The 27,443-nt window shown below is 34.1% G+C and overlaps 1 protein-coding gene across 2 annotated transcripts in view; it reads right to left on the bottom strand.

Moving 5' to 3' along the window:
- LOC149771765 (furin-like protease kpc-1) overlaps positions 1–26,393 on the bottom strand; it is a 77,244-nt gene extending 50,851 nt beyond the window's left edge. The window contains exons 1-9 of one of the 2 annotated variants that reach the window (XM_089948159.1): positions 26,015–26,393; positions 18,663–18,794; positions 16,649–16,738; positions 15,683–15,814; positions 14,200–14,261; positions 12,032–12,120; positions 10,032–10,204; positions 9,229–9,435; positions 5,313–5,413 (exon numbers count right to left, since the gene is read on the bottom strand). In XM_089948159.1, the coding sequence (XP_089804285.1) occupies positions 5,313–5,413; positions 9,229–9,435; positions 10,032–10,204; positions 12,032–12,120; positions 14,200–14,261; positions 15,683–15,814; positions 16,649–16,738; positions 18,663–18,794; positions 26,015–26,182 (1,154 nt within the window). In that variant the 5' untranslated portion in view covers positions 26,183–26,393. The remainder of the gene's footprint in view (positions 1–5,312; positions 5,414–9,228; positions 9,436–10,031; positions 10,205–12,031; positions 12,121–14,199; positions 14,262–15,682; positions 15,815–16,648; positions 16,739–18,662; positions 18,795–26,014) is intronic. The other variant, XM_089948160.1, reaches the window with a different exon arrangement.
- Positions 26,394–27,443: the final 1,050 nt, after the last annotated feature.

The following is a 27,443-nucleotide window of genomic DNA, read 5'->3' as shown; positions in this document are numbered from 1 at the left end:
TGTGTCGTATATATTCATACATTAATCCCGTCATAGTGTGTCGTATATATTCATACATTAATCCCGTCATAGTGTGTCGTATCTATTCATACATTAATCCCGTCATAGTGTGTCGTATATATTCACACATTAATCCCGTCATAGTGTGTCGTATATATTCACATATTAATCCCGTCATAGTGTGTCGTATATAGTCATACATTTAACCCGTCATAGTGTCTCGTATATATTCATACATTAATCCCGTCACAGTGTGTCGTATATATTCATACATTAATCCTGTTATAGTGTGTCGTATATATTCATACATTAATCCCGTCATAGTGTGTCGTATATATTCATACATTAATCCCGTCACAGTGTGTCGTATATATTTATACATTAATTCCGTCATAGTGTGTCGTATATAGTCATACATTTAACCCGTCATAGTGTGTCGTATATATTCATACATTAATCCCGTCATAGTGTTTCGTATATATTCATACATTAATCCCGTCATAGTGTGTCGTATATATTCATACATTAATCCCGTCACAGTGTGTCGTATATATTCATACATTAATCCCGTCACAGTGTGTCGTATATATTCATACATTAATCCCGTCATAGTGTGTCGTATATATTTATACATTAATCCCGTCATAGTGTGTCGTATATATTCATACATTAATCCTGTCAGAGTGTGTCGTATATATTCATACATTAATTCCGTCATTGTGTATCGTATATAATCATACATTAATCCCGTCATAGTGTGTCGTAAATATTCATACATTAATCCCGTCACAGTGTGTCGTATATATTTATTCATTAATCCCGTCATAGTGTGTCGTATATATTCATACATTATTTCCGTCATAGTGTATCGTATATAATCATACATTAATCCCGTCATAGTGTATCGTATATATTCATACATTAATCCCGTCATAGAGTGTCGTATATAATCATACATTAATCCCGTCATAGTGTGTCGTATATAATCATACATTAATCCCGTCATAGTGTATCGTATATAATCATACATTAATCCCGTCATAGTGTATCGTATATAATCATACATTATTCCCGTCATAGTGTGTCGTATATATTCATACATTAATCCCGTCATAGTGTGTCGTATATATTCATACATTAATCCCGTCACAGTGTGTCGTATATATTCATACATTAATTCCGTCACAGTGTATCGTATATAATCACACATTAATCCCGTCATAGTGTATCGTATATATTCATACATTAATCCCGTCATAGTGTGTCGTATATAATCATACATTAATCCCGTCATAGTGTGTCGTATATAATCATACATTAATCCCGTCATAGTGTGTCGTATATAATCATACATTAATCCCGTCATAGTGTATCGTATATAATCATACATTAATCCCGTCATAGTGTATCGTATATAATCATACATTATTCCCGTCATAGTGTGTCGTATATATTCATACATTAATCCCGTCATAGTGTGTCGTATATATTCATACATTAATCCCGTCACAGTGTGTCGTATATATTCATACATTAATTCCGTCACAGTGTATCGTATATAATCACACATTAATCCCGTCATAGTGTATCGTATATATTCATACATTAATCCCGTCATAGTGTGTCGTATATAATCATACATTAATCCCGTCATAGTGTGTCGTATATAATCATACATTAATCCCGTCATAGTGTGTCGTATATAATCATACATTAATCCCGTCATAGTGTGTCGTATATAATCATACATTAATCCCGTCATAGTGTGTCGTATATAATCATACATTAATCCCGTCATAGTGTATCGTATATAATCATACATTAATCCCGTCATAGTGTATCGTATATAATCATACATTATTCCCGTCATAGTGTGTCGTATATATTCATACATTAATCCCGTCATAGTGTGTCGTATATATTCATACATTAATCCCGTCACAGTGTGTCGTATATATTCATACATTAATTCCGTCACAGTGTATCGTATATAATCACACATTAATCCCGTCATAGTGTATCGTATATATTCATACATTAATCCCGTCATAGTGTGTCGTATATAATCATACATTAATCCCGTCATAGTGTGTCGTATATAATCATACATTAATCCCGTCATAGTGTGTCGTATATAATCATACATTAATCCCGTCATAGTGTATCGTATATAATCATACATTATTCCCGTCATAGTGTGTCGTATATATTCATACATTAATCCCGTCATAGTGTGTCGTATATATTCATACATTAATCCCGTCACAGTGTGTCGTATATATTTATACATTAATTCCGTCATAGTGTGTCGTATATAGTCATACATTTAACCCGTCATAGTGTGTCGTATATATTCATACATTAATCCCGTCATAGTGTTTCGTATATATTCATACATTAATCCCGTCATAGTGTGTCGTATATATTCATACATTAATCCCGTCACAGTGTGTCGTATATATTCATACATTAATCCCGTCACAGTGTGTCGTATATATTCATACATTAATCCCGTCATAGTGTGTCGTATATATTTATACATTAATCCCGTCATAGTGTGTCGTATATATTCATACATTAATCCTGTCAGAGTGTGTCGTATATATTCATACATTAATTCCGTCATTGTGTATCGTATATAATCATACATTAATCCCGTCATAGTGTGTCGTAAATATTCATACATTAATCCCGTCACAGTGTGTCGTATATATTTATTCATTAATCCCGTCATAGTGTGTCGTATATATTCATACATTATTTCCGTCATAGTGTATCGTATATAATCATACATTAATCCCGTCATAGTGTATCGTATATATTCATACATTAATCCCGTCATAGAGTGTCGTATATAATCATACATTAATCCCGTCATAGTGTGTCGTATATAATCATACATTAATCCCGTCATAGTGTATCGTATATAATCATACATTAATCCCGTCATAGTGTATCGTATATAATCATACATTATTCCCGTCATAGTGTGTCGTATATATTCATACATTAATCCCGTCATAGTGTGTCGTATATATTCATACATTAATCCCGTCACAGTGTGTCGTATATATTCATACATTAATTCCGTCACAGTGTATCGTATATAATCACACATTAATCCCGTCATAGTGTATCGTATATATTCATACATTAATCCCGTCATAGTGTGTCGTATATAATCATACATTAATCCCGTCATAGTGTGTCGTATATAATCATACATTAATCCCGTCATAGTGTGTCGTATATAATCATACATTAATCCCGTCATAGTGTATCGTATATAATCATACATTAATCCCGTCATAGTGTATCGTATATAATCATACATTATTCCCGTCATAGTGTGTCGTATATATTCATACATTAATCCCGTCATAGTGTGTCGTATATATTCATACATTAATCCCGTCACAGTGTGTCGTATATATTCATACATTAATTCCGTCACAGTGTATCGTATATAATCACACATTAATACCGTCATAGTGTATCGTATATATTCATACATTAATCCCGTCATAGTGTGTCGTATATAATCATACATTAATCCCGTCATAGTGTGTCGTATATAATCATACATTAATCCCGTCATAGTGTGTCGTATATAATCATACATTAATCCCGTCATAGTGTGTCGTATATAATCATACATTAATCCCGTCATAGTGTGTCGTATATAATCATACATTAATCCCGTCATAGTGTATCGTATATAATCATACATTAATCCCGTCATAGTGTATCGTATATAATCATACATTATTCCCGTCATAGTGTGTCGTATATATTCATACATTAATCCCGTCATAGTGTGTCGTATATATTCATACATTAATCCCGTCACAGTGTGTCGTATATATTCATACATTAATTCCGTCACAGTGTATCGTATATAATCACACATTAATCCCGTCATAGTGTATCGTATATATTCATACATTAATCCCGTCATAGTGTGTCGTATATAATCATACATTAATCCCGTCATAGTGTGTCGTATATAATCATACATTAATCCCGTCATAGTGTGTCGTATATAATCATACATTAATCCCGTCATAGTGTATCGTATATAATCATACATTATTCCCGTCATAGTGTGTCGTATATATTCATACATTAATCCCGTCATAGTGTGTCGTATATATTCATACATTAATCCCGTCACAGTGTGTCGTATATATTCATACATTAATTCTGTCATAGTGTGTCGTATATATATATATATATATATATATATATATATATATATATATATATATATATATATATATATATATATATATATATATATATATATATATATATATATATATATATTGATTAATTACATCATAGTGTATCGAATACATCATTAATCACATCATAGTGTGTCATATTCCCGTAAAGAATCGATACAAAATTAAGAAGTACATTTACGTTAAATATTGAAAATGGAGTATTTATTATAAGAATAGGAAACAGACTGCACAAAATATAAGGAAATTCTCCAAAAGATTTCACCTACTAGTGACTAATACAGCTTATAAATAATGTCTTTAGTTCCAGATCAGGAAAACAGTAGATCACACAATAAGTCTAGGTAAATTTGAAGCCAATATTATGACTAAAGGGTTGTTAAGAAGTGTATGTAATAGCTATGTTTATCTGAATAATGTACGGTCTGGGATATTGTAATGCCTTATTTTCGTCTGTCCGTAATAATATCCTAAAACGAAGAGTGAATATTCGTAATATTTTTAGCTTAATTTGTTAAAAGGGCAACCATGTGCAAGAGGAGTATTATTGTGTGTGTGTGTGTTTGTGTGTGTTACCATGTACAAGACGAGTATCATTTGTACGTGTGTGTGTGTTACCATGTACAAGAGGAGTATCATTTATGTGTGTGTGTGTGTGTGTGTGTGTGTGTGCGTGTGTGTGTGATTTTGTACTCTATTTCTTATGTTTCTGAGCGGGGCCATACATTAAATATCTAAAATGTTCAAAATCTGTCATTTTCGAATCTTTGAAACCAAAGTTTGTCTCTGCTGACATAGCAGGAAGACGAAGATGCAAGTAATGGATTTTCAGTTATGCCCCATATCCCCCGCACAGTGCAACACTGTTTACGTGGTGGGGTGGGGTGGGTGTGGGCTGAGTGTTAAGCTCTAAACTAATGCTATTTTAAATGAGACTGTATTAAAAGAAATATAAAAAAGTAAAAAAAAAACAACACCGTGGGGACGAGGGATGACCACCCGTGGAAACCGCTAGAGATTCAGTTTAATACTGCCTGTAAGGAAGAGGAGTTTTAAAACAAAACTTACTTGGCTTGTAAGGCTAGAGCCACCATTCCAGCAGCCTGGGGAGCCGAGAATGAAGTCCCTTCGATATTGCTATCACAAGAATTCCCGTTGGATGTCGTGACCTGTATATAGTGGACACTTCAATTAAACTCATCGGGAATATATAGACCGATTTCAAGGAATGTATCAGTCAATTAGCAAGGCAGAAACGTCAGCTGTATGATGACGTGATTCAATAAACGTTTGAAGTCCAATGTCACTTAAATGACCAGAGGTTTTCCATTTAAGCATTTATCTTTAAATTAAAACACACACACACACACGCACATATATATATATATATATATATATATATATATATATATATATATATATATATATATATATATATATATATATATATATATATATATATATATATATATATATATATATATATATATATATATATATATATATATATATATATATATATATATATATATATATGTGTGTGTGTGTGTGTGTGTGTGTGTGTCTAAGCTCGTATTCTTATTTAAATCTCTGATTAAAATGACATGGAAATAATAATATACTTAATTCAGTAGGCCTCCAGCCTGTATTACAAAATGCAAGTAAATATAATGTGCGCCATGAGTATACATACATAATTTCCAATAATCGGTACATTATTTTATAAAGATGTTACTACCTCTATGTATATTATTCACCATTCGTTTGAGTTATCTAAGATTGTCTTGACGAAAAGCCGAAATGATGTAGTATGAAAGATTTCTTATAATTATTTTATTACTTTGACTCGTTAGTGATAAAAAGAATTTCTACAGACGGAAAGAGATAATAAACTTCATTGTAGTAATTCTTATATGGTCGTAAGCTTGACAAACACAAACAAAATGGAATTCATCTTCTACCAAATAAACATTATTTTTCCGGCATAGTTCACAATACCTATTATTTCTCTCAATCATATTATGCCTACCTGTCTCTATTTTCAGTGTATGCACTGAGCATCTACATTTAGCAAGTAATCTCCTTAGAAAATACGATAATCCAACCGAGAGGTATTTTTCCGGTCCTAATTCGGTTTTATACATGCTATAATACATATATTGATGCGAGTTATTAATATCACTTTGCCAGTTTTGTACTCCCGTATCTTTAATTCTTTGCAAAAATAGTGCGAAAAATTGTTTTTCGTCTACAACATCTTGATTTAGCCCAAAATACCAAAATCCGAAGCGAAACAACATGTCTTTAACTTTGGTGGCCCAGGTGACACGGTTAGTTTCATCTAATATTTTCAACATTAAATAACATTGGTGTGGGTATCGAGTTGAAGGCATTCTTACAGCCTTCAACCAGTATTTAATGCATCGTAAAAAATACGAGGTACAAAGTGGGCATATTCCTAGCTCAATCGCATTATTGATAGATTTAGAAACACCTAAATACTGCGTGCAAAAATTGTATGGCACAGTTACAATATCTCAACATAGTTCAAATCCCCAACATTTTTACCCATAGTAAGCAACTGGTTTTATTACCGAATCAAAAATTTTAAATGCGTCCTTTACACTAAGCAGCCGAACCCTTTATGTTAATTCAAAATCTTTGAATTTGCTTTCTTTGCCGTAGCTGCTAGTATCTGCTTTGCTTTCGTCCAAACCAAATTTGGGGTGAAAAATAGATCCATGTGCTTGTGATAAGGCGCACATTCAATTCGATTTTCTTAGAAAAACCATACAACATTTTGCCTGAGATATCCCCCATTTCTGAAAACAATGATTTTAGTTTTATGGAGATTGACAACCATACCAGTTTTATCACAGGAACGTTCGATAACATTTTTTGGTTTTGAACAGCTTTACTGTATCGGTGCAATTAGCGACATCATTAGCGTAAAGTACTGCAAAAATATCATAAATATCTTCTGACATAAATTCACCTCTGTTTCATGGCATGTAAAATTAGAGAGGGTGATGCCATTAATGTATCTAACAATAAAGGAAATAAAATAAATGTTTGTACACAGTGAAATACTGAATTATGAATGTTTTGCCAAGAGAAAATATGCAAAAACTGGATTATCCAAGTAAATAAAACAACCTAAAAATGAAGTGTTATAAATCTAATATACGTCATTTGGAAGGTTATAGTGTTATAAATCTAATAAAAAATAAACTATCTTTAACGAGGATAACACATTTGGTCATGGCTGACCCATCTGCCATGTGGTCCTCAGTTTTTGTAATCAAAAAATAAAAATAGAAGATCATGCACATAACCATGTATCGTCGCACACTCATTCGTACATATTTGACATGAATGACTATGTGTGACTATACTGGAAAACATACAAATACATATCAATTATGGATATGATTTTAAAGTTTTCTATTCAGAGCTTTTAATATGTCATTCCAGCTGGTCTAGAAGGAATTTCTTTAATGATATTTTAAAAGAAGCAAAGGAAGTTGAATTGCGTATCTTCATTGGTAAGGAATTCCGTACAGTAGGTGCTGATACAGAAAATGAGCTTTTATAGTGATTGGTTTTCGACCAAGGAATCTGGAGATCGTTGTTAGTCGTCGATCGGAGATTACGCTCAGTATTCGATGATCTTAGTTCAATTATGTTAGAGATATAATCTGGAAAAAGACCGTTTAAAGACTTGTATGTCATGATTCCTTTAAAATAAAGAATACGTTTTTGTATAGGTAGCCATTTCAGACGTGAAAACAAAACATTTGAGGGAGTCATAACAGGAAGTTTCAGTATTATTCGGGCTGCCCTTTTCTGGAGTCTATCAATTCTGGACAGATTATAATTTGATGTGTTTCCCCATATGGTACAGCCGTAATCTATCAGTGGTAGTATATAACCCAAAAAATAAATTTCAAGTGATTGTGGAGGTAGAAATTTTGAAAGCAATTTTAGTAGAGTTGTTCTTTTGACTACCATTGCACATAAGTGATCGATATGCGCATTCCAGCTGAGGTGTTGATCAATGTAGATACTAAGAAGTTTTTGATTTTTGACAATACATACGTCTAAGCCATTTTGAGTTAGAAGTAAATCCATGTTAGTAGATAGACGCTACCTTGTTCCAATTGTCATACATTTCGTTTTAGAGATGTTAATATGCATTTTGTTTTGGTGACACCAAACCGATATATTGTTGAGGTCGATTTGAAGTTTGATTTTAATGGAGTCTAGAGATTTATCAGATAAATGCAATGTCGAATCGTCAGCGAAAAGAGCTATGTTAGCGTGCTCTGGATACAAGGCTAAGTCATTGATAAATAGTAGAAAAAGAAGAGGCCCTAATATAGATCCTTGAGGAACACCACTTAAGACATGACTAGGTTCGGATATATGTTTACCCGTGCAAACAACCTGGTGTCTGTTTGTGAGATACGACGTGAACCAGGCAACTGAGTTTGGAGAAAACTTGTTGGCTGAAAGTTTTTTAATGAGCACCGAATGGTCAACCAAATCGAATGCTTTTTTAAAATTAATGAAGATTGCACCAGTAAGTTCACCTGATTCTACTGCTAGTAGCCATATGTATATAAGTTTTGTCATTGCAGACTGACATGAATGATTCTTTCGAAAACCTGATTGTGATCTATGGAGGAGTTGGTATGTCATTTGGAAGGTTATAGTGTTATAAATCTAATATATGTCATTTGGAAGGCTATAGTGTTATAAATCTAATATATGTCATTTGGAACGTTATAGTGTTATAAATATAATATATGTCATTTGGAAGGTTATATCCCTTTATGCTTTACGTCTGAATCATTCTAAGAACTCCATATATGTGTTAATTTTACCAAATTTGCAGCTGTTTGCTGTTCTTGCAAATATGTTATTGTTAATGATTCCGATTTGCATTCGACCGTTCAGTCTTTGAATCTTTGACAAAGCATACCATATATCTTTGATTTTTGTCTCCACTGTAAGTGACAGCCAAGGTAGGAGCGCATACTTCGGAGTACCACGCGGGTTGGCCAAGACTATTAACACTGGATATGGTCACGGTATAGATACTATTGGCGTAACCATCTGCATTACAGTTGTCTGTGGTCCCGCCATTGCCAGCCGCCCATACGTAAATTACACCTTTTCCTCCTCGGCCCTATTGATTGGGAATAATAATAATAAAAATAATTAAAATTGGCTACACTACAGCCAAAAGTGCTGACTACTACTGTTTACTGCAAATGCAATTAGTCTTCAGAAAGTAGTAAAAACGTCAAAATTAGAAAATAGGATGTTTGTTTTGTTGTTGTGGATATTACTGAAAATTGCATGAGAGTTCTGTAATAAAGGTAACTAATAAGAAACTCTTTCGCTTCAGAAAAGAAGAAATTTTTGCAAGTAACCATTGAGCCAATCTTGTGGAAACTATTGAAATTTTGAGGTAAATTGCTGCTTTGTTAACGTAGTATGATTTCACAATTGATTCTATCCTTGTTTAAATTTGAGCAACTACAAAAAAAACCGAAATCACAGTCTTTAATCTTTTATTATTCCGTCATGTTCATCGATAAAGGTACATTATTATAAAGCGTTTCCTCGAATTTTTGTATTCAGACTTAGATTAAAATATGACATGGATGTTGCCCATTACTTTATTAATTTTGAAGACTACAAAAGTGTTAATATTCCACTTAGAATTTGCACAGGTCAGATTCACAATAACGTCACTAAAATTCTTTCTCTTTAACCAACCTGAGTTACCCCTTGTTCAAAGGCTGCCGCAGTTAAAGCCCCTGGAGCGAAGTACCCGTATGAATCTGGAGGTCCCCAGCTATTGGATGAAATGTCGGTGATGTTGTATCCGTGAGATAATGCCAGCGCTTCGCTGATGTCGGTTGTGTAATTGGAGCCGAGAAGCCGAATTCCTGAAAGATTGTCACCCAACCTTTCTCAATTTGTCAATGATCACATTGATATTACCAGTACAAGAATATTAAAACGTTTAATTACATTGCAAGTATGTTGCCTGCAGATATGTAATAAAATAGCAGACGGAGAGGGAAAAAAATTATATTTTCATAACGCTATGTCACGTGTCATGTGTCTAAATTGTTTATTTCTCTTTTCATGTAGACCTATTTATTATAACTAGCGTGAAGTACATTTATGAATCGCTCTTTGTGTGTTTGTTTCCTCGATTGTTAGTTTTGTTGTTTGTTACTCTGTTCAACAGCCGGTTTCTTCAATGAATTTGAATTTTGTGTAACTATGATATCAAGCCATCCGATGTGAAGAATAAAGATGACACTCATCTTGACCAGTTTCACACTGAAATTATAGCAACTAACAACTTATATTACGTTGCACATCAAATCCAAAAAGTTGTGCTGGAGAGATGATTTTTTATATCAATCAAAAACGCCCCAAACCATACGATAAGAAGCAGAAACGTATCTTTTGTTTACTTTAGTTCCTGTATGTTTTTTCTCACTGACTCTAAAATAATGTCGCCGATAACAAAACTGATTTTGGACTGAACCTATCAGACATTTTGGGGTGTGTGGGTGATGTGTTGTTCTTGTTATTATTATCGTGACGCTTAGATCCATCGCGTCAAGAAACCGTATCCAATCAAAGCTCTGTGTGCAAAATCTGCTCAGGTTGAGTTCCAGTTTACACTTTACTAATGAGGGACATAAAAGTCATCAGCAGTTGAGATACTAACCTCCCCAAGAATCATTCTAAAACTGTTTGCTTATTTTTAAGTGGGATGTTTGTCTCTGTCTCATGTATGATTAAGAGTTATCGTGTTTTCAAGACATTAAAATGGAATAGTATCTCATTGTCTCAGGATGATGACGTGTCGTCCGGTTGTCAAGACACGTTAAAATGGAATAGTGTCTCATTGTCTCAGGATGATGATGTGTTGTCCGGTTGTCGAGACACGTTAAAATGGAATAGTATCTCATTGTCTCAGGATGATGACGTGTTGTCCGGTTGTCAAGACACGTTAAAATGGAATAGTGTCTCATTGTCTCAGGATGATGACGAGTTTTCGTGTTTTCAAGACACGTTAAAATGGAATAGTATCTCATTGTCTCAGGATGATGACGTGTTGTCCGGTTGTCAAGACACGTTTAAATAGAATATATGTCACTGTTTCATGCATGATGAAGTGGTTTTTGGTTTTGTTTTCAAACTTCGTTAAAATGATGAATCCTATATTGTTCGGATAGTGTTATAACACACAACGCACGTTTATTTTTAAACGAACAGAAAAAAAAAATGTTTCACTGGTTCCATAAACTTGTCTCCTAGATTTTACATTTTATGTTAGCATTTCGCCCCTAAGCATTTTATATTTTTTACATTTCCGTCGCCGTTTTTGTTAAGGAAATCTTTCACATTTCATATAAAAGTTTTCTTGGATAGAGCCTTTGAAAAAGTTTGCTCATGTCACTGACTTGGTACCAGTCTGAAAACAAAGACAACTTGTACTTGAAGCCTCGCCAACCTCAGAGTCTATATTATTCGGATATCAATGAGTAACTGAAATACCTTTGTCTTTTTGCATGCTTCAGTTCTTACACGTCCAGTGAAGTATGTATGTATGTATGTATGTATGTATGTATGTATACATGTATGCACATATGTATGTATGAATAACATAGCATTCGTGTGATAAAACCTGATACTAACATCTAAGAAAATGTATTTAGTTTTAAATGTATCATTTGTGATTAAGAAAATACCTATAAGTTTCGACCCATATGCCACACCTACAATACAGATGTCGTTGTCTCTTTCCGCTGCAATGAATCCTGCGACTTGAGTCCCGTGCCTTAATAATAATAATAATAATAATAATAATAATAATAATGCGATGATAATAACAGATTTTCTTCGCTAGCCATTGTTATTCGAGTCAATATGTTTCACACAAACAACATTTTTGTTCTTTTGGATTTAACGCCATTTCTCAGCGTCAGATTATATATATATATATATATATATATATATATATATATGGCGAATAATATATCTGGTGAAGGAAGAATCCGAGAAGCCCTGGTAAGAACTACCGGCCCACGGGAAGCTACTAAAAGCTTTCTCACTCCCACATTGACAGACCGCTCCGGTGGCCTAGTGGTTAAAGCGTCCGCCTCACATCCGGGAGGTCGTGGGTTCGATCCCCGGCCAAGTCATACTAAATACTTACAAAAATAGAACTTACAGCTGCCTCGCCATCATGCTACATGTCTGCGACATGATGCCCCAGTGCTAGACATCACTATAAACTGCAACACTGCAGACATCGTAGCGATATGACTGAAACATTGTTAAAGCTACGTCAAAAATCCAAATCACATACACACACACACACACAACACACACACACACACACACACACACACACACACATTCAGCACGAGACTCGAACCCACGCGGACAGAGGTGAGATGGCAGTGATCGCTTAAGGCGAGCGTTTTAGACTACAAGGCAAATAAGATGATGATAATATAAAAACTGGAAATTTTATCAGATTAATAAATTCGTACATTGGTATAAGTGTTAAAATTCACTATTTCGTTCATTGTATAATTATTACGATTTTATGGTCACTAAATAACAGAAAAAGGAGAACCAACAAGTTTTGTTAAACTTAACAAACAATTTAATCATCAGAGTTATTAAAGAAAATATGAGATGAACTTAGAGTATTATGAAGTGAATCCAAACTAATTATTATAAATTTATATCCAAGTCCTATTTTAATTAAAAGTTCCTAATAAATTTCAAAACCGTAAATGTACTGTTCATTCAAGAACCGTGACGTTGTCGAGATGGCGTTGTCCAGAATTCCTTCGAATAATATATAATAGCTCCAGAATAATATTATAGTCAAAGAACGAGTACTTTCTCTTCCACTGAACAGTCCAAACAAATGTTTTTCCTCTCGAACAATCTCTAAGTACGACACAAAACACGTCTGTAGACTTACAACAGGAGCACAAGAAATGTGAATGACTCCAAAATCGGAATGAAACTGATTGCTTAGTTCTCTCACTTAATATTTACCGTCTATTGCGACTAAATTTTGCAATAGACCCCATATGACAGATCACATTACTCATGTGGCCTCAAACCTGCCTATTCATGTGATCTAACCTAACCAATGGGAAACTACTGAATTCTTCCAGAAACGTCGAAACCCTATCAGCCAACGAGAAATTAAGCCAAAGGATTCGTTAAGTCTTCTTCTTCTTCTTATTATTATTATTAATTGTCAACACAAATTGACATTCCAAACATCAAGTTGATTCGTTTGCTTGTTTGAAAGTTTCCTTTCGGACTCAGAGAGCTCGTCTACATTGTTAACTTTATCATCTATACTTTCAAAAGGATGAAACAGCTTGTTTAGTTCATTCACAAACAAGTCTAATCAACCAAAGCCGAATGCCTTTACTACATGAGTGTACATAGTTTGTTTACAAAGTAGTTCTTAATACACTATACTATTTTAATAGGCACATGTAACATCATGGTGCTTAGTATCGCAAAATACTGCACAACGCTGACAATGTAAAGTTAACGGAGACAAAATGAGCATATAATAAAAGGTTCATACATTCGTCTATTGTGTAAGATTCTTAAAAGGCCAGATCGATCGGTGACTCAATTAGCGAAAGGGATAAAGGCATTAGAGTAAGTTATATATATATATATATATATATATATATATATATATATATATATATATATATATATATATATATATATATATATATATATATATATATATATATATATATATACATATACATATATACATATATGTCAGCTATAGCATAAATGTATTACCAACTGCCCCACCATATTCCCCCCCCCATATGTTGAATAGTTGAACAGTAATACTAACTTATAGTTGAAAGGCGGATTAGGGTCAGAGTCATTATCTATGAAGTCGTAATGGCCGTCCATCTGTAAAGAAAAATGGCGCATAATTAGCATTTGCATTTCAAAATAAGATTTTTCACTAAAAAGAAAATTGTTGCATTGATGCACTTTCATCTGGCGCTAAAACAAGACGATCAATCTTTCAGGATGGCATAAAACACCAAAGGAACCGAATGCGATATTAATTAATTTTATTTTGTTTAATATCTTGTCATATCGTTAATTAATTTCATTTTGTTTAATATCTTGTCATATCGTTAATTAATTTCATTTTGTTTAATATCTTGTCATATCGTTAATTAATTTCATTTTGTTTAATATCTTGTCATATCGTTAATTAATTTCATTTTGTTTAATATCTTGTCATATCGTTAATTAATTTCATTTTGTTTAATATCTTGTCATATCGTTAATTAATTTCATTTTGTTTAATATCTTGTCATATCGTTAATTAATTTCATTTTGTTTAATATCTTGTCATATCGTTAATTAATTTCATTTTGTTTAATATCTTGTCATATCGTTAATTAATTTCATTTTGTTTAATATCTTGTCATATCGTTAATTAATTTCATTTTGTTTAATATCTTGTCATATCGTTAATTAATTTCATTTTGTTTAATATCTTGTCATATCGTTAATTAATTTCATTTTGTTTAATATCTTGTCATATCGTTAATTAATTTCATTTTGTTTAATATCTTGTCATATCGTTAATTAATTTCATTTTGTTTAATATCTTGTCATATCGTTAATTAATTTCATTTTGTTTAATATCTTGTCATATCGTTAATTAATTTCATTTTGTTTAATATCTTGTCATATCGTTAATTAATTTCATTTTGTTTAATATCTTGTCATATCGTTAATTAATTTCATTTTGTTTAATATCTTGTCATCATGTATTTTAGATTAGCCTGGAACTTTCAATGTTTTTCATACCTTTTAAGTCCGTATTTGCCATTGCTCAGTTCTCGTTTTACACTCTTGTTTTAATATAAACCTCTCATGTTTGCAGGTAAATAATTTCCTTAAATCTCAGAACAGGCGTAAAGACAACTATTACAAACACTTAACTAAAAAAATAAACACATAACTAAAAATAACAATTAAGTTGATAATCCAAACAGAAGATTCATAGTCACATGCCTCGATTAGAATATTTCAAACACTTTGACATCTGGGTATATAGAATATAATTTTGTGATATGAACCGAGCGTTCGAAAATTTGTATGTCTGTATCTACATTTAGGTCAAGTTGTCAAAAAGGAAAAGGTGAATTTAGCAGATCAATTTTTAAACTAATATACTTTAATATATCTCAAAGTATATAGTATGTGTGTCCCGATTCTCTTTAAATGATTACGGGGTTTTCTTCACATCTGAGGACAAAATGTGAGAAATTATTTATAAGGTTTCGTGTCATTTCTCAAGGAACACTTACTCTAACATTTGCATCCAAATCAGTGTGGTGCGTTTCCAGTCCCTGGTCAACGACTGATACAATAATTCCACTTCCGTTGTAGCCTTTTTTCCAGGCTTCGACTACCTTCATGGTTGGCATTATGTCCCCATTCTGAATTATTATTATTATTATTATTATTATTATCATTATTATTATTATTATTATTATTATTATTATTATTATTATTATTAGTAGTAGTAGTAGTAGTAGTAGTAGTAGTAGTAATAGTAGTAGTAGTAGCATTGGTGGTAGTATTGTGGTGGTTGTTGTGTATTGACTGCTGTTGTTATGTGGCTTTTAATAGTGTAGGAATGTAGAATTAAACGTACTTCTATTCGTTTGGATTGAAACTTTTTAATTTTAAATCCCATTTACAAATATTTATATTTGTCAAAATTATTGGGATATAGATTTTTGTGTGTAAAGGTGATGTCAAAACATGAATGAATATGAATTAATCCCTTTTATGTCAACATTTTCCTAAAATTAAAAACTATTTAAGTTGTACTATTAATTAAAATTAATCCATGACTGAAGAAAAATATTTCCAATATCAGTACCAATTAATCTGCACATACATTTAAAGATGACTAAACTGCGAGACTATAGTTTAAATATGTGCATGTCTATAACTTAATAAAACTGTTTTATGTAAGCATACAAAATAAATTGCTCAATATATGTCCATTTTTATTTATATTTATTCTTCAATTTATAACATTGACAAAATATCCTGGTTCCGCGCCACATCGAGAACTTCTTTTATGATATGGATGTATTTAATAGAGTCCACAATGTATTCCAGAATCAGATGTCAGTGGTGGAACGTCATGACCATCTTATGCGGTGTCTCCTTATCATATTGGATACATTTGTATTCAAAGGTAGCGATGTAATATGAGGCAGTGTTGAATCGGATGTATATGGCGGAAAAATATGACTTACGATCTGCCACATGTTCGACCACTGTGTATCATTGGTAGCGAAGCTTCTCACGTGTCTCTCTAACAGCTCTATTTTATTGGTGAGATAAACCTGACAACAATAAACAAATAGAATTATCATACATGTCTTTTTAACATATCTATTTTACAGACGATGAAATCACACAGACGAAAGAAACGAGAATATATATATATATATATATATATATATATATATATATATATATATATATATATATATATATATATATATATATATATATATATATTCTCCAATTTGTGCTCTAAAATACTAAAATATATATGGCTCACCTTACAGCTTACATGAGATGCAGCTTCGGTTTGATTGATCCATTGAGGACGTGCTGCAGTTCTGCGATTTACGCTGCTCACCTTCTGCACTGCCTCTGCATTTCTCAATAGTGCATTTCTCATTAGTTCAAAATCTGTAGCTACAGTATGGATGAGACCGAAGATCGTGTGCACGATCTCCACAAGACTCAGGGTCATTGTAGAAATGTTTAAGGTACGACTTGAGGGAACCTTCGAAACGTGTCTTCTAACAACCATAAGTGGCTTTCTGTGCTTCAGCTCGCCAGACACAGTCTTATTTAGTTATCGTTCTTCGGCCATCCTCGTGATGGGGCATGTCCATCTCCATTATGCCAGTACGAGAACCTCGTTGTCTGGAACCCTGTCCTGCCATTTATCTTTATCAGTTTCCCCAGGCAGCCCAGGTGAAAATCGTTTAACTTCTTGGCATGGCGTCTTTACACCATTTAGGTTTTACAAACATTCAGCAGGACGGGCAACACAATGGCTTAAGATTTGTTTACTGACTGATGCCTCTGCGTTCCCACATATTTGCTCGCAGTTTGCCAAGGCCGCATCTATATGAACTACACTTGACAGTGTACTGTCGAAATAGACGACCTTGTCCATTGCCAGGATGGTTTGGCCATTTATGCTGAAGGTAGGCTCTATGTAAGGCTTTACCGTACAGGCTGGGGCATTATTTTTCTCTTCTACATTTCGAGACCGAAATTATCACAAGCTGAAGAGAAACAATCCACACTCTGCTGCACGCCAATCTCTAATATGGCATTCAGGGACAAGTCGTCAATATGGCATTCAGGGACAAGTCGTCAATATCGCATTCAGGGACCAGTCGTCAATATGGCATTCAGGGACCAGTCGTTAATATGGCATTCATGGACCAGTCGTCAATATGGCATTCAGGGATCAGTCGTCAATATGGCATTCAGGGACCAGTCGTCAATATGGCATTCGGGGACCAGTCTTCAATATGGCATTCAGGGACCAGTCGTCAGAAAATAGGAGCAACGCAGTATCAGTGAAATCATTTTTACTTGTGGTCAGTTTAACTGAAAAGCTTGTCACAAACTAAGAGCTACATAAAGAATGGAGGATGGTAACTAAGAGCTACATAAAGAATGGAGAATGGTAACTAAGAGCTACATAAAGACTGGAGGCTGGTAACTAAGAGCTACATAAAGAATGGAGGATGGTAACTAAGAGCTACATAAAGACTGGAGGATGGTAAAACGAAGTATATGTATAACTTATGATCTTCCAGAAACCAGCCTCTGAGAAGCTGTTTTATTTTATAACAAACACGTGTATATACTAATTCGTGTATCGTTGGAATTTGTCGTATCTTTACTTTTTACAAAAGTGGTGATTAAAAAGTGACACTACAACAGGTCCCTATATGAATGAATGAATGAATGAATGAATGAATGAACCAATCAATTAATGAACCAACCAACAAATGAATCAATCAATCTGTCTTAACTCGTTAGGTTATGCCACATGCAAATTATCTTCATATTTGAATGGACTAAATTTATGCTCCCAAAAGTATCAGAAGATAAAAGGAACAAAATATTTATGAGCGTTAAGTTTTGTTATAATTTTTGCAAGAATATACGAGAAAAAGAAACAACAACAAATGCAAGAAAAACAACTAATAATAACAGTATATTAAGACGTACATTTGGTTTTTGCCTGAAGCCTTTTACGTCCTCATTGATCTCTTCCTCCGCTGACAGGAAACTCTTCGACTGAGGTCCGGCATTTTTTCTTTTTGATCTTGCCACAAGCAGCGCCTTATTAGGGAGAAAGAACTGAAACAAATTTATCATTAGATTTGAAAACAATAACATGGTAACTCAAAAGCAAAAGAAGATATGGCGGTTGAAAGGTACATGGGATGAATATATACTAAGTTGCCCTTAAAGAGCCTATTTTTAGGTTTCAAAAATATAAGTTTGAAAACGTTTGTAATTTTTTTTTATTTATTTACAAGTGGAAACAAATATAGCTTTATTGGGATGTAATTTACCTCTGTGTCTTTGAGAATTTACAAGATGAATAGACCAACTTTTATATCTCAGTGTGTTGGAGGATTTGCAAGATTTATAGACCAATTCTTTCCATTCAGAGAAAAATGAAGAGATTCTTCATTGAAAGCAATGCATACCCAGTAAAACAAAACAACATCAGAAAATAAAGATCTTTAGAGAAACAGAATTGTCGTTTTAAATGAGACCGAGCTGAACCATTATCATTGAACGGTATGACTACAATTTTGACAGTATGACTTCACTTTTGATAGTATGGCTTTAATTTTGAAAGGTATGGCTTCAATTTTGACAGTATGACTTCAATGTTGACAGTACGACTTCAAATTTATTGTGTCTAGCACATTAAGGACTGGGCCAGCAATATGTTTTTATTTTAATCTGGAACCAGTTGCACATACAGATAAGCCATCTCTTTGGTTTATTTTATTGGTGCTTACGTCTATCATAAATGTCGAAGTTGGAGTATCAAATTACTCTATAATTGGTAGCGTCCTATAAAAAAGGTTGGCAGTCAAAGCAAACCAAAAGCTGACGATTCCTCATAAATAACAACCAGGCTGATTTAGATATTTCTGTACTTTGGGTCTGTGAATTTCATTGGCTACGGCGGCAAGCTATCGCATCCATTGAAAATTAAGTTGTTCAAATTTGAACATTGTTCCTATATGATCGAGACAAGGGGAGCACACGACTTGAATGGACTCATAAATAAGCACTTTTCCACTGCCGGTCCGTGTTTGTACAAATGCTTTTCACTCAAATACACTTGTAATTGCTTCTCTCTGGTACGTAGTCATACTTTCGATGTTCAACTCACAAAGTATCCTTTAGAAGTCAATAGCCTCCACCATTTTCAACTGGTGCGCAAATGCACCGCTGTTACATGCTATTGGTTTGTTGGCATTACGTACTAAAGGGGGTGAAATCCAATAGATGTTGCTAGGACAAAGCACTTAAATATGTGCTCGATCCGCCAAAGTGTAAGACGGATTAACATTTTGGAGCCTTGGCTAGCGAAGATGACCCTTCCTTTTGCAAACTCAGAAGGTAGTCAAAGGAGATATCTATGCCGAGGTTTATGATTCTAAAAATAGGATGCTAAAACAGAGGTTTCAAAAGTATATCCCATTAAAAATATGATAATTAAATATACACTCTCTCTCTCTCTCTCTCTCTCTCTCTCACACACACACATACATACATACATACATACATACATACATACATACATACTATTTGAATAGAATGCATGTGCATTGGATAAATTAGAGAAACTTGACCAGTGCGAGATTAGTTGTTTTGATGAATATTGTGGTATACACAAATAGATACAAATATAAATGTGGTATACACAGATATAAACTACGTACATAAGGCGGAACATGAGTATAAGCGCGGTTTTGGATTAAAGCTAGCTATGCAAGATGCAGGGATTGTTGCTCAGGAATAGTACATGCATGTTTATACGGATGTTGTCGCTCAAGAGTTAACCAGCAAACACTTTCAAAGCTATTGAAAGTGCTCAGGTTTGCAACAGCTAGGCTCATCACAGTATACAAAAATAGAAAGTCTGTACTGTGCAGCATTTGAATGCGCTACGATGGATAAAGCAGCGACAGAAGCTTGAACATAACCAAGCACACAAAAATTCCTTATTCTTTGTCATGGGAAGGACGTATTGTTTTACATTTTGGAAATCCTGCGCTAAAGCCTCCATATCGCACAGACTGTATAACGACTCAAGTCGCACTGCCTACTTAGCCAAATGTGGGATAGAAATTGGTCGTGTAATTTTTATCAAATAACATATTCTTGGAACGAAGGAAATACTGATGAGAAAACGTACTTCTTCAGGCTCAATGCAGTGGTGCTGTACTTCACATTCATTGCAGTTCCGCTTCGTGTCCTTTCGTATTGTCCAACCGAATATATTGCTTGAGTGTTAGTATGACATTATCGAGATCGGTGATGGTACTGTTTTGAGACTGTATTGCTGAAATCATCCATACAAAGGACCAGTCTGGTGATTAGCATCAAGCAACAGTTCCGATTTGTCATAATTTTGTTGGATTGGAAAAGAATATCATGAGGTACATGGAGTATCAGGATGTTTCTGCCGACAAATATGGGGTGTACGACTTTGGTCCAGCTATCTCAGCGAAGGTGATAGTTCGATTGACTTTCAGGACTTAGACTCCGCTTACTGCCATACCAAAGGGTCATCTTTCAGGACTTAGACTCCGCTTACTGCCATACCAAAGGGTCATCTTTCAGGACTTAGACTCCGCTTACTGCCATACCAAAGGGTCATCCACATTTTGAACCATTTCTTCACCACCACCCCATCCTAAACACTAAACACACACACACACACGCGCGCGCGCGTATTGAATATTCTGACAACGCATTTGGCTACGATAACGTTGGAGTCCTCTACATTTCCAGCCAAGTATTGATCGTACCTATTGTTTTATTATCTCTATATTCGCATAGAAGACCTCATAGTGCTGGGTCAGTCTTACGATGCATGTTATGCAGTCGAGACAAAACGTCGAGGTACGACTATAGCTTCATTCTGCGTTCACGAAACTCCTGAGCATACAGTAGAATGTTCTGATGTGCTCTCCAAGTGAACGCTCTTGAGTTGGTTTCGCAGGCATATTCATAAACAGCAGTTTCCTTGAAATGTATATCTGGATAAAATAGATCATAAAACCTATTAGAATGTGTTGCTTTGCGTGCATTTCTAACCTGTGTCGTTCATTGCAAATTTATATAGTAACTTCCTTTTTAAAAGTAGCTATTTGGTGTATACATGAATTTTATAGGGTTCATGATAGACACAATACTGCAATTGTGCTCGAGTTTGACAACATGGGCAATGTGTCACGTGTCAGAACAGTCGTAACGACAACATATGGTACATGGGCAATGTGTCACGAGTCGGAACAGTCGTAACGTCGACAGATGGTACATGGGCAATGTGTCATGTGTTGGAACATTCGTAACGGCGACAGATGGATGGTACATGGGCAATGTGTCACGTGTGGAACAGTCGTAACGACGACAGATGGTAAATGGGCAACGTGTCACGAGTGGAACATTCGTAACGACAACAGATGGTACATGGGCAATGTGTCACGTGTCGGAACAATCGTAACGACGACAGATGGTACATGGGCAATGTGTCATGAGTCGGAACAGTCGTAACGACGACAGATGGTTGATAAGACTATACTATCACATATGATGCATTCAGAGAGTAATATTGACCTTTCATGTCCAAAAAGAGTTCCACTTTTAAATGGCTATGTGACAAATCCAGAATTCACTCTCCTGTACCTCATGAGGATATGGATATCGTAATAATTACCGACTGTTAATGGCGACTACCCTAGTTAAAGGAATGCAACTAGGGCAAGTTACTACTACTGCTCTCTGGGTAAATACTGTGATTGGCAAACAAAAACAAAACAATGACTGTAGACTTTAGCAAGAACGCTTTGCTCTAGTGTCGTGTCATGCAGGCAAAGTCTACAAAGTTTCCACATAAATTTGGTGCTAATGATCCGTTGAAAAACAACGCTTTATGGACATCACTGGGAAGGACGTATGCTATATAAGTACATATTACATACTTAACAAATGTTATTTTATAAGAGATATCGTAAGGGCACGTACAGTCATTGGGATGGATTGGCACAGTTAAGGAACATATTCCATCATTGTAAGAAACTCATACAGTCATCGGGATGGAGCTACACATTAATATGAGAAAACCCATTAAAAATGCAATATTGAAATTATAATACAATCATAAGAAAACAAAATGACACGTAAGCAGGAATAGAGAAAACTTAAAATCTACCTGTCAAATTTCTGCTGTGAATGTTAAACAAGAAGTTCGGTATCGGTATCGGGAGTACAAGCAAACGTTGTCAGAAAACAATGATAAACTTACTGTTGTCCCCTCTGTGCAATAAGAGAAGTCAAATATAATTATTATTCAGACAGTGTTTCGACGTTTACAGTAGACTTAATGACCTATGGAGAAAAAAAAAACCTGGCCGCAAACAACCCCAAATAAACAATGAAAAAACAAGCAAAGGTTTTGATTATGTGATGAACCAAAACAAAAGTGTTACATGACACAGTAGGCTGAAGCAATTGCGGTAAAGTGCCTTGGCCAAAGACATATCAGTGTAGCCAGCCTAGGCAGATCCGATGGCAAAATTCGAACCTGCATCGTAAATAAATGTACGGTATTGTATTGTGTACTAGTGTATTTGTATTGTACTGTATTATATTATATTGTATTGCATTTTATTGTGTTGGGTTTATTGTATTGTATTGTTTTGTATTGTACTGTATTGTATTGAATTGTATTGTATTGCACTGCATTGTATTGCACTGCATTGTATTGTACTGTATTGTGTATTGTATTGTATTGCATTGCATTGCATTGATTGTATTGTATTGCATTGCATTGTATTGTATTGCATTGTATTGTATTGTTTTGTATTGTATTGTATTGTATTGTATTGTATTGTATTGTATTGAGTGCTGTGGTATGGTTTTATTATGGTATTGTATTGTATTTGTATTGTACGAATGTATCATATCGTACTTTGTTGCATAATGTGCTTGCTATTGTTCTGTATTGCAAAAAATTAAAAATATTATTTTTGTAAATTTATTTTCATTTTTGAGTGACATAAATTAAAATTTAGTTTAAAAATAAATACATTTTATTACGTTACAAATAAAAAATGTAAGATTTCGAAAGTTTCGTTAAAGTATTTATAATTTCTTAATCTATGTTGTATATATATTAAAATTTATTAAACTATTAACGAATAATATAAAGGCGAATACATTGTACATATATCAGAAAAAGCAAAAGACATTCCACGAGTTATTTGGAACATACTGTTGGTCTGTCTTTGGATTGGCTTGCCAACAAATAAGTTAAAAAGATCCGTTCGTTGTTTTGTTTTATTCAACACACTGTACGTTTGTGTGTGTATTTGGAGTTTGCGGTTAGACACGTAAACAACAATGATCACTCAAAGATTGATATAGAATGAAGAACATTACAAGTTTGGGTTAAAATTATTAACGTCTTGTGAACAAGCTCCCCATTCCCCCTTCCATACCTTGCTTGTCTCACCCTTCTTTATTGAAGCAATTGCTTTATTTCTTCTTGATTCTAGTTATTTCCTCACAAGTTATTGATCCATCCACCACAACGAATAAATGTTTAACACCGAAGTACTTAACAACTTCCATTTAAAATTAATACCAAAAAATGTTTCTTTAGCTGATATTTTATGAATGTAACAACATCACTTCACCGTAGTTTAATGGCAGATAAAGAAAATTGAACCGTGCATGAATTTCCTCCTAGAATAGTCGGAATAATTATTATTTATTTTTTAACTCAGATGACAAGTTGTCGTTCCTTAAAGTTCTGAAAACAAGAGCAACCATATGAAATCACAAGTGTTTTTATTACATGTGTCGTAATTTGAAATAGCATTCTTTCTCTACCCGCTAGGATCCTTACCCCAAACCACCCTACCCCTTTCAGGACGTTGGTCAATTGTTTTTACCTGAAATCTGTTATATCTGTTATGCATCTTACCGCTATAACTGTATATAATAAAGTTTGATTTTTAAACGGAGGCGAAACTGTCTGTAATTTTTTTAATCTATGCTTTAACGTGGACAGCAAAGGTACCAATGTTGGTTAATTTCCATCCAGTCGTTTAGATGTAAGATTTAACGGTCAGGCGTACAACGGGACACACAGACAGATAGTATCATAATATTCCCAACTCCAAAGCGCGAGGAAAAAGAAGAACATAATATATGCAATCAGTGATCGAGAAAACTAAAACCTAATAGTTTCATCTGCAGATATATTCTCAGTAGTGTTGTATTGGGTAGTCATACTTACCTAAGGTTGTACATTTTCATTTTATTGTATGCTTTCTTTTTGTCCGTCCGTCATTCAGTGTGTGTGTTCGTACTAGCATACCATATATATTGCTGGTTTAATTATCAGGGCATCAGTGAATACATTGAACTTCTAAATAAGAAAAATAACATGACCCTAACTTGAAATAGAGAGTTATGCATCACCATGCAAGGATCTCTCTCTCTTTCTCTCTCTCTCTCTCTCTCTCTTGGCATATGGGGCCCCGCATGACCGAGTGGTCTAAAGCACTTGCCTTTACCGATTGCTCCATCTCACCTCTGTCTACCTGTGTTCGAGCGTATGGCTCGGCCAATATCTGTATGTGAGAGGGCTTCCGCAGCTCCCATAGGTCAGTGTTTCTTAGTTTTTTTTTTTTAAAATCGAGTTTGTCCTCTACCAGTTATACTGGCCACCATGTATAGCCTCTCTTGCGCTAAGAAATGGTTTTAAACCCTAATATTAACAACTCCATGCACGTGTGAGTATATCCTACATTTAAAACACACTCATCTCCTGCTTATAATGTGGCGTATTCGTAACGTTGCACAATCCAGGTATAATCGATAACAGTGTTTATTCAGTGGTCTCAAATTACAGTACATTCATTAAAAATAAGTCAATACAAAGCTATTTATAGGATGCAAGAAAAGAAAGAGTTCTCAAAAGACCCATCGATCCTTTTATTTTCTATTATTCCATGGAATTTCTATTTCAAATACATCTTGGGTTTATGCCTATTTCTCATATTCATATTTATTTATCCCACAGTGTCTGTTGTCTTTCTTTCTTTCTTTCTTTCTTTTTCTCTCTTTCTCTCTCTCTCTCTCTCTCTCTCTCTCTCTCTCTCTCTCTCTCTCTCTCTCTCTCTACTTGTTTCATCTCTCGAATACAAAACCTCTTAACACTACAATTTTTGTAAGAATGAGGGAGAGGTAAAGAAAAGGAAGGTGATATGACTTATACTTTAAAATTTGAAAATAAGGAAACATTCGAGTCTTACCGATTGCTCTTCAACCACATCATAGTTTTCAATCAGTTCGTGGAAGACTTCGGTCTTCGTCTCCTCCTCGACCACCACATAGATAAGAAACATTTCGGATCCGCTTGTGAGGTGGCCATGTCCTATGTAATTCAAAATCCACACAAGAATAATTACCGGTGTTAACATGAGGATCCTATGTAACTCAAAATCCACACAAGAATAATTACCGGTGTTAACATGAGGATCAATACTTAATCGTACAGGATCTGCTAATTACATCCCAGCAATAAATTATTACGGTTACAGAAGGTTTCTGGTCTGCCTAACAACTATTATGCTTAACATGGTGTCTTCGCCTTGACTGTTTGAAATGATATACACAGTACATTATCGGCTGTTCAGTAAACTACCCGTTTCCATACCAGGAAGTGTACATGTTCCAGGTATTCGCTCCTACGTCATTTTTCTTCGACAACACAGAATATATCGACCAAATGCATATATAAAGATTTAGTTTTAAATAGATAGGTATATAATAAAGACACATGCACACCCGAACTCTCAAGAATCCAAGAATTAAAATTGAATGTTTGGTTGGAAAGTAGTTGTATCTTCTACACTTGGTATGGTTATGTTCTCTGATTGTTTAGAATTATTGTTTGATTTGGCACGATTAGAATAAGCACGTATTTCGATGGAACTTAATGGAATATCTTTCTTGTTACTACATTCTCCAGTAATGAACAAACTTAAATCAGTTATGCTTGTCACAAGTCCTAAAGTATAGAATGCTCCGAATGAACTCCAATAATATGTAATATCCTGATGTACCAAAAGTCTTAAATGTCTTGATGTACCAATAGTCTTGAATGTGTTGATGTGCCAATACTCTTAAATTTGTTGATGTACCAACAGTCTTGATGTATCACAGTGATATAATCTAGAATGTCTTCATATAATCCAAAAGTAGTGTTTTTGTCCAAACAGTAAATAAGAGTTTGTAATTCCAACGAATAATTTAAATAATTGATTCATATCAAATTTTAACCAAACACAACACTATCTAACAGAGCTTAAAACAGGAATGAATAATTTGTTTATCACATCCTTTACATACAGAATATCACCTAAAATATGACGCAATATTATTTTCTGGATATCTTCACTAAGTTGTAAAGATGATCAGGTTTTGAACTTAAATTCTTAGCAAACAAAGTGATATAAATCAGGTAGACACAACCCTCAGCCATGACAATTTTTTAGATAGTCCAGAACTCTATCTTCAGTCACGGACAAAGGTCAAGAATACAATTTAAATTAAATGTACCTGACATGTTCCATCATAAAGAAAAATAAAGATTTATTTAATAAAGCTTTCTTTAACATGTTAGTTAAAAATACAATCTATACTATGATAATTAACATTACAAAGGAAGATGTCTTATGA

Source organism: Sinohyriopsis cumingii, unplaced genomic scaffold, assembly GCF_028554795.1.
Source record: "Sinohyriopsis cumingii isolate HCF-2022 unplaced genomic scaffold, ASM2855479v2 utg001673l, whole genome shotgun sequence".
Lineage (NCBI taxonomy): Eukaryota > Metazoa > Mollusca > Bivalvia > Unionida > Unionidae > Sinohyriopsis > Sinohyriopsis cumingii.
Note: the sequence above shows the minus strand (reverse complement) of the source record. Positions and strands in the feature narration are given on the sequence as shown.